The sequence below is a fragment of the Schistocerca serialis genome, chromosome 9 (assembly GCF_023864345.2).
Source record: "Schistocerca serialis cubense isolate TAMUIC-IGC-003099 chromosome 9, iqSchSeri2.2, whole genome shotgun sequence".
Taxonomy (NCBI): domain Eukaryota; kingdom Metazoa; phylum Arthropoda; class Insecta; order Orthoptera; family Acrididae; genus Schistocerca; species Schistocerca serialis.
In genome coordinates, this window is record NC_064646.1 from 395,906,855 (window position 1) to 395,924,040 (window position 17,186).

Sequence of the window (17,186 nt, forward strand, 5' to 3'; positions counted from 1 at the left end):
CTATATACGAAAAACTGTAACTGGCAGCTCCACTTTAGATAGTGTATAACGACACATACTTGCTGACTGCTCTCCGTCACACGACTTAGACGTTGGTTTCAAACTTCAACACTGCAGAGAGTGCAGCTCGTGCGGCTTATAGGGGAGACCAGGGTTAGTTGTTACAATTTTTTCAATAATTTTTGTTCAAGAAGGTTTAGAGCTTTTTGGATGCGAAACATCTTACAGTATAGCACCATTCTTATTGATTCATCGCATTTTCCCTTATGATCAGCTGTAAGGAATACCACCGAGCTGGCATGATTCCGTTCATACACATAGTAACAATTTATCCTGAAATGGGACATCTTGTTACAGTGGCTGGCGTAAGTTGTTACACATAGTGTAGCCTATTAATCATTGATCAAACATATTATAGTTTTGAATTATTTACTCTCGTTCTTCTCTTAAGTGTATTTAGTTATCAGTAGCATAGAAAAATCTGTTTTGTTTTACATATTACATGTAATCTGACATTTTCAGTAGACCCTCATACATCACTCCGGTTTCAGTATGAGAACTGCAGCTCTTGCAGTGAATGTAATATTATTGTAAATTTGCACAATACTCATGATCCGACTTTCCAACATAATTCACTGTATTCATTTTGTTGGTTGCAGTGACTTAGAATAACGCTTAGCACACCAAATACAGTCGCCTTCTTCGTCAAGTGCTCTCTTTCGACGCACATTTTTCTTCTGTTTCTTCGTCTTTGTGCTTGTTTTCTCCCTTGCACTGGGAGGTAAGAGTCTTCTCACTAAAATATCAAGAATTTCATTCCACATCTATTAGCAGCAGCAGCCTTCCTCAGTGAAAAACCTGCCATTACTTCTTTTGCCGCTTCGCTATATATTTCTTTTGATGTTCTGCCTCCGTTTGTCTTCTTTATGTAATTTCTCATTTTGCCTTCATATGTGAAATCGTTAATACACTGAGAGGTAACAGAAGGCGTGGGATTGCGATATGCACATATACACACGGTAGTATCGTGTACACAAGGTATAAAAGGGCATTGCATTGGAGGAGCTGTCACTTGTACTCAGGTGATTTATGTGAAAAGGTTTCCGACGCGATTATGGCCTCAAGACAGGAACAGACTTGGAGATAGACGCTCGGGATATTTCGGAAATCTTTAGGGGATTCCATATTCCAAGCTCTACAGTGTCAGAAGTGTGCCGAGAATACCAAATTTCAGGCATTACCTCTTACCACGGGCAAAGCAGTGGCCAGCGGCCTTCACTTAACCACCGAGAGCACCAGCGACTGCGTACAATTGTCAGTGCTAACAGACAAGCAACACTGCGTGAAATAATCGCAGAAGTCAATGTGGAATCTACGATGGAAGTATCAGTTAGCAAAGTGCGGCGAAATTTCGTGTTAATGGACCATGGCAGCAGTCGACAGACGCGAGTGGCTTTGCTAACAGTGCGACATCGTCTGCAGCGCCTCTCCTGGGTTATTGACCATATCGGTTGGACCCTAGACGACTGGAAAACCGTGGCCTGGACAACTAATCCCGATTTCAGTTGGTAAGAGCTGATGGTAGAGTTCGAGTGCGTCGCAGACCCCAAGAAGCCATGGACCCAGGTTGTCAACAAGGGACTGTGCAAGCTGGTGGTGGCTCCATAATGGTGTGGGCCGTGTTTAGATGGAATGGACTGGGTCCTCTGGTCCAAATGAACCGACCATTGATTGGGAATGGTTACGTTCGGCTACTTGGAGATTATTTGCAACCATTCATGGACTTCATGTTCTCAAACAACTATGTCGTGTCACTAAAAAAATGATTCAAATGGCTCTGAGCACTATACGACTTCTGAGGTCATCAGTCCCCTAGAACTTAGAACTACTTAAAGTTAACTAACCTAAGGACATCACACACATCCATGCCCGAGGTAGGATTCGAACCTGCGACCGTAGCGGTCGCGCGGTTCCAGACTGTAGCGCCTAGAACCGCTCGGCCACCCCAGCCGGCTCATGTCACTAGGCTACAATCGTTCGCGATTGGTCTGAAAAACATTGTGGACAATTCGATCGAATGATTTGAGCACCCAGATCGCCCGGTATGAATGGAACATAATTAAAAGGTCATTTCGTACACAACATCCAGCATCGGCAAAACTTTCGCAGTTATGGACGGCGATAGAGGCAACGTGGCTTATTTTTCTGTAGGGGACTTCCAGCGATTTGTTGAGTCCATGCCACGTCGAGTTGCTGCACTGCGCCGGGCAAGCGGAGGTTCGACACGATATTAGGAGGGATCCCATGACTTTTGTCATTCTAGTGCAAGAGAGTGTACGTGACACAAATAGTTCGTCACTCCGTAACAACATGGCCGTAGGAATCTGTAAGAAATTTCCCCATACATCGCCATTTAATATTCAGTTACAGATATGCATCAAACTTCCTGACAGATTAAAACTGTGTGGCGGACCGAGACTCGAACTCTGGACTTTTGCCTTTAGCGGACAAGTGCTCTACTAGCTGAGCTACCCAAGCACGACTCACGCCCCGTCCTCACAGCTTTACTTCTGCCAGTACCTCGTCTCCTACCTTCCAAACTTTACAGAAGCTCTCCTGGGAACCTTGCAGAACTAGCACCCCTAAAAGAAAGGACCGTGAGTCGTGCATGGGTATCTCAGGTGGTAGAGCACTTGCCCGCGAAAGGCAAAGGTCCCGAGTTCGAGTCTCGGTCCGGCACACAGTTTTAATCTGTCAGGAAGTTTCATATCAGCGCACACTCCGCTGCAGAGTGAGTATCTCATTCTGGAAACATCCCCCAGGCTGTGGCTAAGCCATGTCTCCGCAACATCCTTTCTTTCAGGAATGCTAGTTCTGCGAGGTTCGCAGGAGAGCTTCTGTAAAGTTTGGAAGGTAGGAGACGAGGTACTGGCAGAAGCAAAGCTGTGAGGACGGGGCGTGAGTCGTGCTTGGGTAGTTCAGCTGGTAGCGACACGGTAGCTCAGCGTGTTTGGCCGGAGGGTTAGCTGCCCTCTGTAATAAAAACACTGAGTTAATGGATCAACAACGAACTTAAACGGATGTCTTACCACGTCCGCCCCGAGCAGATGCAACGAACGCAACCGAACAAAATGAGATTAAAAAAAAAAGTTGGTAGAGCACTTGCCCGCGGAAGGCAAAGGTCCCGAGTTCGAGTCTCGGTCCGGCACACAGTTTTAATCTGTCAGGAAGTTTCATATTAGCGCACACTCCGCTGCAGAGTGAATATCTCATTCTGGAGATAAGCACCAGTTTGCAGTTATAGAGATATTTTAAGCATTTTATCGCTCACCTGAAGTTAAGTCTTCCACCACATAGCGCTTGCACTGATACACTGAAAGGCTATGTCGGTATTAAAGAAATACTTAGAGAAGAAAAAATTATTAACAGCCAGAGAAACAACGTTTCCTCTCGCAGCGACAGCCCGCCCTCCAGCGATCGGCAGGAGAGCTGTACTATCAGGTGCTATCATCCATTGGACGAAAAGTGCGTCGCTACCAGCAGTTAATTCGAAATCCTAGTGTAACGAGTTTCCTTTTAAGAACTAGTCACGGTCACCCATATGTTTGTATATATGGTGTAACACGTCAACAACAGCTGCCAAGTGTAATTAGTGCTACACCGATGACGCGTTTGACGGGCTGCCAAGTGATGGTGGAGTGGAAAGTGGTAGTGGCTTACCTGCAGTCGGTGTCAGAGTAGGAGGACCTGGAGAGCCCTAGGGCGCTGTCCGCTGACCTCTGGGAGGCGCGGGCCGACCGCCGGAAGGACGCGGTGCGGGAGCGCCCTGAGAACCGGCTCGACCTGCCAACACAACGGTAAGAGAGTAGCTCAGTTCGAAAGAGCAAAAGGCCATAGCTGACGTATTGAAATAACACTGTTCCTGGGTCGTAACTGATAAGCTTAAGGATGATTTTGTTGAATGGGGAAAACTGCAGGAGACGGTTCCTGAGAGGATAATGAGCAAAAAAAGTCATGTGGACATACGGTCAGAAATGCGTTCAAGGGAGGTACACCCTCCTGAAGATAGAAATCTGTTGATCATCGACAGTGACCCTGGTGTGAGCACCAGGCAGGCGGCCCACCAGCATGGAGTGAGCCAGACGTCCATGTGGAACACTACCTACAGTAACTGCCAATGTCTGTATGAGTTACAGTGTGTGCAGACCTTCTTACCAATGATCTTCTCTGCACCGACAGTTCTGAGGATTGTTTGTCACACAGGCCACCACAGTGCACGGGTTTCTGTCATCCATCCTATGCACAAATGAGGCTACCTTTATGAAGGGCGATATCGTCAACCTTCACAACACCCACCTGTGGGTTATGGAGAATTCCCATGGTGTGATGGCAGCAAACTATCAGCACTGGTTCAGCCCCAATGTGGAGGTAGAAATCATTGGTGACTGTCTCGTGGGACCAGTTATCCTTCCACAACACTTCATAGGTGAAGCATATCTGCACTTCCTGCCTCCCATATTGGAGATGGAGGAGGAGGAGATTAGTGATTAATGTCCCGTCGACAACGAGGTCATTAGAGACGGAGCACAAGCTCGGATTAGAGGAGAATGACGAAGGAAATCGGCCATGCCTTCTAAAAGAAACCATCCCAGCATTTGCTTGAAGCGATTTAGGGTAATCGTAGAAAATCTAAATCAGGATGGCCGGACGCTGGTTTGAACCGTTGCCGCCCCGCATGCGAGTCCAATATGCTAACCACTGCACCACCTTGCTCCGTCTCTTGTGTTGGAAGACTTGCCTTTGGTCGTACAAAGTGTAATGTGGCTACTACATGATGGTGCTCCAGGTAACCGGCCTCTTGCAGCGACAACACTAGTACAGAGAAAACATTGTTGCTTTCCTGTGTATTCTTATGTATCCTTAAATCACTGAGTACGCGAAGGAACTTGGCCCCCTACTTGCAGCGGTGTACCGTAGGTCTCTAGAAGAGCGTAGCGTTCCAAAAGATTGGAAAAGGGCAAAGGTCACCCCGTTCTCAAGAAGGGAGGTCGAACAGATGTGCTGAACTATAGACCTAGATCTCTAACGTCGATCAGTTGTAGAATTTTGGAAGACGTGTTATGTTTGAGTATAATGACTTTTCTGGAGACTAGAAATCTACTCTGTAGGAATCAGCATGGGTTTCGAAAAAGACGAACGTGTGAAACCCAGCTCGCGCTATTCGTCCACGAGACTCAGAGGGCCATAGACACGGGTTCCCAGGTAGATGCCGTGTTTCTTGACTTCCGCAAGGCGTTTTATACAGTTCCCCACAGTCGTTTAATGAACAAAGTAACAGCATATGGACTGTCAGACCAATTGTGTGATTGGATTGAAGAGTTCCTAGATAATAGAACGCAGCATGTCATTCTCAATGGAGAGAAGTCTTCCGAAGGAAGAGTGATTTCACGTGTGCCGCAGGAGAGTGTCGTAGGACCGTTACTATTCACAATATACATAAGTGACCTTGTGGATAACATCGGAAGTTCACTGAGGCTTTTTGCGGATAATGCTGTAGTATATCGAGAGGTTGTAACAATGGAAAATTGTACTGAAATGCAGGAAGATCTGCAACGAATTGACGCATGGTGCAGGGAATGGCAACTGAATCTCAATGTAGGCAAGTGTAATGTGCTGCGAATACACAGAAAGAAAGATCCTTTTTATTTAGCTACAAAATAGCAGGTCAGCAACTGGAAGCAGTTAATTCAAATGGCTCTGAGCACTATGGGACTCAACTGCTGGGGTCATTAGTTCCCTAGAACTTAGAACTAGTTAAACCTAACTAACCTAAGGACATCACAAACATCCATGCCCGAGGCAGGATTCGAACCTGCGACCGTAGCGGTCTTGCGGTTCCAGACTGCAGCGCCTTTAACCGCACGGCCACTTCGGCCGGCTAGCAGTTAATTCCATAAATTATCCGGGAGTAGGCATTAGGAGTGATTTATAATGGAATGACCATATAAAATTAATCGTCGGTAAAGCAGATGCCAGACTGAGATTCATTGGAAGAATCCTAAGGAAATGCAGTCCGAAAACAAAGGAGGTAGGTTACAGTACACTTGTTCGGCCACTGCTTGAATACTGCTCACCGGTGTGGGATCTGTACCAGATAGAGTTGATAGAAGAGATAGAGAAGATCCAACGGAGAGCAGCGCGCTTCGTTAGAGGATGATTTAGTAATCGCGAAAGCGTTGCGGAGATGATAGATAAACTCCAGTGGAAGACTCTGCAAACTAGACGCTCAATGCCTCGGTACCGGCTTTTGTTGAAGTTTCGAGAACAGACCTTCACCGAGGAGTGAAGCAGTATATTGCTCCCTCCTATGTATATCTCGCGAAGAGACCACGAGGATAAAATCAGAGAGATTAGAGCCCGCACAGAGGCATACCGACAATCTTTCTTTCCATGAATAATACGAGACTGGAATAGAAGGAAGAACCGATAGGGGTACTCAAGGTACCCTCCGCCACACACCGTCAGATAATTTGCGGAGTATGGATGTAGATGTAGAAACCTGCGCTGTCATAGATCTTTTATGTTCACCTTCAAGTGGGTGTACCTCCGGTGGACTGCATTTCCGTACATATGGTTGTATGATGTTTTTTTTGCTCCTTATCCTCTCAGGGATCATTCCGTGAAGTTTGTTCCACTTTACAAAAATTACCATGTATAATACGTTCCACGGCGGAACCCATAAAAGTTTTAATGGGGTAGATTTCAGCAGAAAAACAAGATTCCACCTTTCATCTCGTTTGTGAACAGGAGTGACGGAACTATCGAGTATTGGTTGCAATTTTTTTCCTTCTTGCAGTTAAAACTGCAGAAATTTTAAACAGTCAGTCCCACTCGTGCCGTGTGACAGTAACAGGCAATCTCACGAGTTCCGTCTCGCAACCTGTTCAGCACAAATAGCTCAAGGTGTTACTAGGACACCCCTAGAGTGTTCCTTCCTCTGGAATGCTCTACCGTTCCGCGCAGCAGGTATGAGTCATTAGTACAACATATCAGCGTGGACGGGGTGTTACTCGCAGCTGGAACTTATTTGTTCTCTGGCTAATACTTAACAAGGGTGGCCTGCCGAGTGCCTCGAATCGTCCTACTGTGCAGGCAGTGCTAATGCTTCAACGCGGATGGCATTACGCTGTGGATTACCATTTCTTGTTATAGCATAGAGCGATCTATTTGGAAGCTGCCCTCTTAAAATTCTTTCGAGTTGCGATTTCCCTATTACATCTACATCTACATCTACATTTACACTCCGCAAGCCACCCAACGGTGTGTGGCGGAGGGCACTTTACGTGCCACTGTCATTACCTCCCTTTCCTGTTCCAGTCGCGTATGGTTCGCGGGAAGAACGACTGTCTGAAAGCCTCCGTGCGCGCTCTAATCTCTCTAATTTTACATTCGTGATCTCCTCGGGAGGTATAAGTAGGGGGAAGCAATATATTCGATACCTCATCCAGAAACGCACCCTCTCGAAACCTGGCGAGCAAGCTACGCCGCTATGCAGAGCGCCTCTCTTGCAGAATCTGCCACCTGAGTTTATTAAACATCTACGTAACGCTATCACGGTTACCAAATAACCCTGTGACGAAACGCGCCGCTCTTCTTTGGATCTTCTCTATCTCCTCCGTCAAACCGATCTGGTACGGATCCCACACTGATGAGCAATACTCAAGTATAGGTCGAACGAGTGTTTTGTAAGCCACCTCCTTTGTTGATGGACTACATTTTCTAAGCACTCTCCCAATGAATCTCAACCTGGTACCCGCCTTACCCACAATTAATTTTATATGATCATTCCACTTCAAATAGTTCCGCACGCCTACTCCCAGATATTTTACAGAAGTAACTGTTACCAGTGTTTGTTCCGCTATCATATAATCATACAATAAAGGATCCTTCTTTCTATGTATTCGCAATACATTACATTTGTCTATGTTAAGGGACAGTTGCAACTCAGTGCCTATCCGCTGCAGATCTTGCTGCATTTCGCTACAATTTTCTAATGCTGCAACTTCTCTGTATACTACAGCATCATCCGCGAAAAGCGGCATGGAACTTCCGACACTATCTACTAGGTCATTTATATATATTGTGAAAAGCAATGGTCCCATAACACTCCCCTGTGGCGCGCCAGAGGTTGCTTTAACGTCTGTAGACGTCTCTCCATTGATAACAACATGCTGTGTTCTGTTTGCTAAAAACTCTTCAATCCAACCACACAGCTGGTCTGATATTCCGTAGGCTCTTACTTTGTTTATCAGGCGACAGTGCGGAACTGTATCGAACGCCTTCCGGAAGTCAAGAAAAATAGCATCTACCTGGGAGCCTGTATCTAATATTTTCTGGGTCTCATGAACAAATAAAGCGAGTTGGGTCTAACACGATCGCTGTTTCCGGAATCCATGTTGATTCCTACATAGTAGATTCTGGGTTTCCAAAAACGACATGATACTCGATCAAAAAACATGTTCTAAAATTCTACAACAGATCGACGTCAGAGATATAGGTCATTAGTCTTTCATGCAGACGTTTTCATCACGCAAGAAAAATAATAATGTAGATTATAAGTTTTTTGGTTTACGTTTTAAGTTAATTTGAAGAGGTCCTAACGCCAATCTGTGTTTTTCCATTTCATGAATACATGATGAGCAGGAGGAACTTAGTGTTCAACGTCCCATCGACAGTGAGGTCGTTAGAGACGGAGCACAAGCTCGGATTAGGGAAGGACGAAGAAGGAAAGCGGCTGTGCCCTTTCAAAGGAACCATCTCGGCATTTGCCTGGAGCGATTTAGGAAAATCACGGAGATCCTAAATCTGGATGGCCGGACGTGGGTCTGAACCGTTGTCTTCCCCAGAATGTGAGTCCAAGGTGCTAACCACTGCGCTACCCTGCTCGGTATGAAAATGCGAGACGCAGCGCCAATGCTAAGTTTGTGATCTTGAAACAGAGATGGCGCACGGGAATGATCACATCTGTAACTGAGCATTCAGGAAGAACGGATTTCGATGCAAAAATCAGATATGTGCCCTCATTCTTTTTTCGTTGAATAGTTTTATCTACAAAAAAGAACACATAAACACGATCGCTCTCTCTGTGCTGTGTAGCATGACTAGTACATATCACTTCACAATTCTGTATCAGTTCAGTTACACTTATTTCATAAATAAAAGCGAGCGTCCAAACGGTCGGGATGTGGTTGAAAGGTTCTCACATAATGAAGCGGGTTCCAGGACAACCCCTGTTTACTATCACAGCACAAGAGCTTTCCTCAAGACATGAGTGGCAGTCTTGGGAGATTCGCAGGGCTCCCTCACCGAATTCTGAAGTAGTGGTTTCATGGTACAAATCCCTTTGCCTGTGCACAAGGATGCTTAAGCTGCTAAGAGCCTTCTTAAGATGTGACTAGTATCTATTCAGCATGATGTCAACAAGAATCCCGCATTTTCGTTCCCCTGAAAAGTGAGAAAATTCATATGATCTCACAGAATTTCTGTCCGTCCGATCTTGTGTGCTGCCCCACCCCCTCCCCCGCCCTACTAGAGGCTTTGTATGTTATGTCCATCAATAATAAAAGATCGTCCAGACTCAGTACTAACCTAATGAACTGTTTATGCATATTTTTACGCATTGTCGGGGAAATTTTTGCAGCATTACCCTCAATCTCAAGCTTTAAAAAACATTCATATTCGTTACATTAGCTACAATCATGTTGTTGCCCCTTCAACAGAGTTTGAGCTGAGAATAGAGAACTTTGAATTCTTCTCATTTGCTTCCCTGCTTTCACCCCATGCCGACTGTGCACTTTCAAGATATAAGTGTCGCTTTTGCTAATAGTATGAGGTGTTAGTTTCATATTTCAGAGACCGTATTCTGAGCATCCCGCATTTAACTGTTTCTTTGTGCATCTTGTGGAATTCATTGGATTATTTCTCTTGTTAATTTGAAGATGCGAACTTGGCAGATGAGGACCTCTGATTTCGTTCTTCTTTAATTCTTCCTAATCATTTCAATCAAGGCCCACATAATTAGCTTCACTTTTTTATGATAGTTTCAATCTTTTTAATATATATATATATATATATATATATATATATATATATATATATATATATATATAATCAGTACGAGTGTTTCAAGTTATTGTTTCCTGGCAAGATTCGGACCATCAGGCCCTCTCTTACATCTAACCAGGCATTCTACTTATTTCACATTCATATGTTTTAGTAGGCATGTTAAACTACATCTAGTACAAAAAGTGAAATAAACAATTAGAAAGGTACACCTGGAAAAATACATACATATAGAGTTTATTTTCGTAGATCATAAGTACTGTTATAATTAGACGTTATTGAAGAGACAGATTTTGGATAGGAGTGCTAGCAGCAGGGAGTATGAGGGAGACTGATGGTGAAGGGAGGAGAAGAATAGAGAGACATGATGAAACATAATTAATGAAATATAAAGGAAAAGAAGATTGCGTGGCTAATAGAGATAGATGAAGAAGAAGGCATCTCGGGAGCAAGATAGGAGACGCTAGCTTTGCTATTTGACAGATGAGAGAATTGGCCTTGTACATTAATTTTGTGGAGAACGTTATGAGGATGATAGTAGGAAATGCTTCACCTTCTTCTTAAAAGCAGCAGGAGAGTGAATTTTGCGCAAGGTAAGGGACAGTTTGTTCCAGAGGCGGACAGCGGCAACTGAGAAGGAGTTTGCAAAAGTTTTTGTTTTGTGAGTGGGCACAGTTAGTGTACCAGATAAGAGTGACCTCGCGTTTCGATTATGATGGCATGACAGGTTTTTAATCTCTGAAGCAAGGTACTGGGGTGCTTGCGCGACGAGGAGTCGGTGAAGTAGACATAGAGTGTGGTAGTCACGCAATTTGTCCGGCCGCAGCCACCCTAGCTCGGAGTATGAAGCACTAACATGATCATATCGGCGAATGTTGCAGGTGTAACGCACACAGGCATTCATGGTTAGTTCTAGCCGTCTTTTGTTTTCACTACTCATGCCTTGTTGAATCACATCACAATAGTGGAGGTTCGGTAGAACGAGTGCTTGCACGAGTTGGCGTTTCAAGTCCTGTGGAAGTATGTTCCGAAACTTTTTGAGAGCATAGAGACAAGCAGACGTCTTTCGGCACACTGCGACTGTATTCTCGGCCCAGTTGAGATGCTCATCCAAAGTTACACCCAAGTTATTAACTGTTTTCTGATATCGTATTGGAGTACCGTCGAGCAGAATAGGAGGTAGCCGTTCGCGGAAATCTGAACTTATTAATTTCTGATGGGCTACTAAGATTACTTGCGTCTTTTTTGCATTTAGTTTAAGCCCCAGGTTTTTCGCCCATGTCACTACTGAAGACAGATCATCATTCATCTGAGCGATTGCAGGGTTTACATCTTCAGGTCTGACGCTTAGGTAGAGCTGGAGGTCGTCGGCATAAAAATGATATTTACAGCAAGACAGAAGCGACGAAATATCGTTGACATATAAAGAAAACAAAAGTGGTCCTAAGACTGATCCTTGTGGCACTCCCGAGGAAACATTAAGAACAGTAGCTAAATTATGAGTGGATTAATGTAAAGTATGCAGATGTGTTAACTGTGATGTTGAGTGTGTGCCGCTGAAACGTTTTATTTCAGAGTTAAAACCAGTTACTAATGCAGATTAGTTTCAGCTGTGATTGCCCTTATAGATAACATGCATTGCCCCCTCATTTATTACCAATAATAGTTGAATTGTACTGTAAAAATAGAATTTCAGATGTGAGTTTCTGAATAATTAATTATTTTGTGACTTTTAACGGAAATGTGTTAGTGAGGATTTGTTTTCCAAGAATTCGGCGCACAAGTATAGTTGATGTTAATATAGAAGCTTGTCTTGGTACCAGTGGACTGAAAATGTATGTACTTTACCGCTCTATACACTTTTTCCCTTTTCACTTCAAGTAGTATTGTTGTCCTGTATGCCAAAAGTACAAACAACAGAGCGACTCAATTAATTGTGAACTGAATCTGGAAAGCGAACAGCTTAATTGACAAGTTTATTTATTTTCTAATTACTATACTACACTTAAAAATTGAGTTATTAATTAGCAAAGAATACTGACTTCTGAACAGTTTCACGTTTGTCACAGTCACATAGTACACATGTAGCTGCCAGAGTGGAAATTCAATATTGTAGGTAATTACAGTTGTTACTGCAAGTTGAATGTTTAGCCCGAAAGTGATAACGCATTACAGAACGCTTGCACGCTTTTCCATTGTCTTTGTATACCTGTTCTTTTCCGTGTACTGTTGTTACCGAACGGTTGTTGCTTGTGGTACACTTATCTGAGAGCAAAGTAACTATACGAGAAATGCAGCAGAAAAAACAACATCTTTAGTCTACCACGTAAAAACAAGTCACGTGCCAGAACATTCCAATTTGTGTATGAGAATAGGCATAACCAATTAGCATAATTTGTATAACGCCACTTCGTTTTCTGTTGTATGGACTAGTTCTAAACATAATTGCTATTAACAGTATTAGATTTTTTATGTTACATTTAATGTCTAAAGTCCTGATGACCGTTATATCTTTCGTCATTATTGTTTTGGAACTACGCTGTTTACACATGTGACAAACACGTTTTGCGCTCCAAGTATATTGTCCGTTCTTGACTGCTGACTTCTTCGTGCGTATTATGCAAATGCGACACAACGTAAAAAAGTGAAATATGGAAATTTTATATTCAGTTTTGTGTGTAGTCGTGTGTCAATAATGAACAATAATCTAGTTATATATGGAAATATTTTCCTACAACAGACGAAATTATTAAACCTGCACAGTGCGATATTTGAGGTCAAACAATGTGTTCAAAAACGACTGGAAGCAACCTGAGGAAACATCTGCAGCGAATAATTTACAATTACTGTCGTACTTGTGACTTCCGAAGTTTTCCTGACGTATTTCTTCTTCCAGTAATGTTCGGGTTTGCAGCCGGGTCCCATCTCCATTCTGCCACGATATTTCGGCCCAGAGACGTCCGGCCATCCTCAGGTGAGTAGAGGAAGTACTGAAGAGACCTTTCTTGTGGCAGTTTACTAGTACACATCGTCACCGGTTCAGATTCGGTCCAACTTTCTCGGTGGATGAGTGAGAGGAGACTCAAAGCAACGGCTGAACAACAGCCGAGCATAGAACTTTGAAGGTGTGGTGGTGGAACTATAAGGTCCGCGCCACCCTCCGATGCCGGCCGGTGTGGCCGTGCGGTTCTAGGCGCTTCAGTCTGGAACCGCGTGACCGCTACGGTTGCAGGTTCGAATCCTGCCTCGGGCATGGATGTGTGTGATGTCCTTAGGTTAGTTAGGTTTAAGTAGTTCTAAGTTCTAGGGGACTGATGACCACAGATGTTAAGTCCCATAGTGCTCAGAGCCATTTTTGAACCACCCTCCGATGGTGGAAGTACAGAGGAGGTAATGCGCCAACCCTTACGGTGAAGGAAGAAAGTGGCTGGACGAGAACAGGCCATTGCTAGTGAATGTACGAAGCGGGCATAAAAAGGTTGTCGTATTGGGCCTATCGTCAGTCACAGCCCGAACCCGAGTCCTCCAGTATGGTGAGTGGAAGGAGGTACTAGAGGGACTATAGCGATTCCAGGGTCAAGAAACACGACAACGACCTGGAGACCAGCGTCCTGATCACGCGCCGCTCATACCACATTTGATGACGCATGAGGCAGAGGGTGACACGGCGGTCGGTCGGAACGGGAAAAATTTCTGTTTAATTGACTAACCAGGAGTTGAACAAATTTTCATTCAATATTGTGAATCAAAAGCATATCTGAGAGCAAGTGAACCTGTAAAAGCCAGGAGAGGGTAGGACAAGGGAAAATGGCTTTCCATAACGTCAAATCATGGAGCATGTTTAAATGCCTGGGTATCCCAATATTGAGCTGTTGTAAGAGATGACTGCCTCGATCAAAATTGATCAGTTTGGAGATTTTGGATGTATTCGTGCAGTGGAAACGGCTTGACTGACCTACATTTTCTGATATTGGGAGAAATCACTTTAATGTTGCACGACGGCGATGCTTCTTCGTCTTTAGAAATAATAAAAGTACCTAATTTTGTCCACGCAGTTCTCGTGTACGCCTTACAATCCCTTCCTGGAAATTACCTGCAATCCCAAATTTCCTTTTCCTCTCCTTTTCATATCTTTTATGAAAATATTAATAAATACAGTATATTGTACATTATTTTGAATTATTTGCTGTTTAAGTAACGTAAAAAACGAAAACAGCACAGCAACGTGACCTCCCGTCCCTCGGATTACCGTCCTTACTATTTGCCTGGGGTCTGCGCTAACACAAGCGGCTCCTGACAGCCCCGACCTGCGTAAAAATACTATTTTTTCTGAACGTTTGGCGATCTAGAGTTCCTAATTCTATCACTTTCATTTCTGACGAAACCCTGCATATACCATAAATTTGGACGAAATCGGTGATGATGAGTAGGCGTGGTCGCCTTGTAAGGTAAGCTGCTATTCGCTACATCACAAAGATACTCTGCGTAAGTTGTGCGTAGTAACTTCAGGAAGTAAGACTCTCTTGTAGCCCCACGCTAACTGGGAGAGGTCCCCAGGGATGCGATCGACTTTCTGATACTACCTGTATGGTGATGTAGGTTAAGATCCCAGGTATCACACACTGCTGCCATTCAGCCTGGTGCGCCCTCATTTACGAATCACTGACGAAAAAAAAAAAAAAAAAAAAAAAAACCGGAATTTTGTGTCTCACTCAGTACCATTAAAAGAGTTACGCTATATACTCAGGTTACGTGGTAAAATCCATAGAATTACAGTTCCTCACGCATGAAGTTGTGGGTCTGATTCTCGTCGGGTGCACAATTTTTTTTTTATTTTTAATCTCTATCAAAATGACTTCGATCATTAATTTTATTCAATTAATTGGTTTCAATGTAATTTTTCAATGCCATTCCATTGTCGCATAATTATAATCATAACATTAACTTCCTCGTTTGCTCTCATTTTTCTTCCTATCATAGTTTCTCCACTTGAAATCTTTGTTAATGTGTTTTTAATTAATTTTATGTATATATTTCGATTTTTTTTTTTGTTTTATCACCCTGTTTTTTCGTTCACATTATTGCGTTCATTATATCTATCTCTCATTTTGCTTGAATTTCGTTTTATTTATAAGCCCGTCTTTCATTTGTATTTTCATCTCGTTATTTTGTCCATAGTACAATAGGTATTTAGCTTGTGATGTAAATTTCTGTATCACAATTACTGTGCCAAACAAAAATGCACAACTGCTAACAAAAATACATTTTTCACACCATTGCATAAGTACACACATCAGAATAAGTTTTGCACCACCGCGGTTCCGAGAGTTCCGGAACCTGTACAGAAAATTGGAATAGAGATAAACATAAACATCATTTCTGCCCTTTTTATTGGTCTTGAAAACCACACATTGCATGTTGTACCACCTTACAGCGAGACCTTCAGACGTGGTGGTCCAGATTGCTGTACACACCAGAACCTTTACAACCCAGTGGCACGTCCTCTTGCATTGATGCATGCCTGTATTCGTCGTGGCATACTACCCACAAGTTCATCAAGGCACTGTTGGTCCAGATTGTCCCACTCCTCAACGGCTATTCGGCGTAGGTCCCTCAGAGTGGTTGATGGGTGACGTCGTCCATAAACTGGCATTTTCAGTCTATCCCAGGCATGTTCGATAGGGTTCACGTCTGGAGAACATGCTGGCCACTCTAGTCGAGCGATGTCGTTATCCTGAAGGAAGTCATTCGCAAGATGTGCACAATGGGCGCGCGATTTGTCGTCCATGAAGACGAATGCCTCGCCAATACGCTGCCGATATGGTTGCACTGTCGGTCGGAGGATGGCATTCACGTATCGTACAGCCGTTACGGCGCCTTCCAAGACCACCAGCGGAGTACTTCGGCCACACGCAATGCCACCACAAAACAGAAGGGAACCTCCAACTTGCTGCACTCGCTGGACAGTGTGTCTAAGGCGTTCAGCCTGACCGGGTTGCCTCCAAACACGTCTCCGACGATTGTCTGGTTGAAGGCATATGCGACACTCAACGGTAAAGAGAATGCGATGCCAATCCTGAGCGGTCCATTCGACATGTTGAGCCCATCTGCACCGCGCTGCATGGTGTCGTGGTTGCAAATGTGAACCTCGCCATGGACGTCGGGAGTGGAAATGCGCATCATGCAGGCTATTGCGCACAGTTTGAGCCGTAACACGAGGTCCTGTGGCTGCACGAAAAGTATTATTCAACATGAGGACGTTGCTGTCAGGGTTCCTCCTAGCCATAATCCGTAGGTAGCGATCATCCACTGCAGTAGCAGCCCTTGTGTGTCCTGAGCGAGGCATGTCATCGACAGTTCCTGTCTCTCTGTATATCCTCCATGTCCAAACACATCGCTTTGGTTCACTCCGAGACGCCTGGACACTTCCCTTGCTCCCTCGCACGAAGTAACAATGCGGACGCGATCGAACCGCGGTACTGAACGTCTAGGCATGGTTGAACTACAGACAACACGAGCCGTGTACGTCCTTCCTGGTGGAATGACTGGAACTCACTTTGGCGACTTGCGCGTCGATGGGGATGAAATGATGATGATTAGGACAACACAACACCCAGTTCCTGAGCGGAGAAAATCTCCGACCCAGCCGGGAATCGAACCCGGGCCCTTAAGAAATTGGGCGCTGCTCATGCATGGTTGTTTACATCTTTGGGCGGGTTTAGTGACATCTCTGAACAGTCAAAGGGACTGTGTCTGTGATGCAATATCCACAGCCAACGTCTATCTTGAGGAGTTGTGGGAACAAGGGTGATGCAAAACTTTTTTCGATGTTTGTATAAATAAATTATTTCTTGTTTCGTTTTTTAACTGATAGATAGGAATTTTCAAATAATTGAATAATATAACAGATAAATATAATTAGACCAACCGGACTGTATAATGCAACTTTTTAATGCTATTGCGTCACACAGAATTCCGATCTTTTTTCGTCAGTTACTCGCAATCGAGGTCCCACCAGGGTGGATGGCTGCAGTGTATGGTACCTGGGATCTTCGTCTACATCA

The 17,186-nt window shown here is 44.1% G+C and overlaps 1 protein-coding gene across 1 annotated transcript in view; it reads right to left on the reverse strand.

Annotated features, from left to right (window-relative positions):
• LOC126419652 (uncharacterized) overlaps positions 1 to 17,186 on the reverse strand; it is a 626,964-nt gene that overhangs the window by 78,369 nt on the left and 531,409 nt on the right. Inside the window, exon 5 of the mRNA XM_050086841.1 lies at positions 3,721 to 3,837. Coding sequence (XP_049942798.1) covers positions 3,721 to 3,837 — 117 coding nt within the window. The remainder of the gene's footprint in view (positions 1 to 3,720; positions 3,838 to 17,186) is intronic.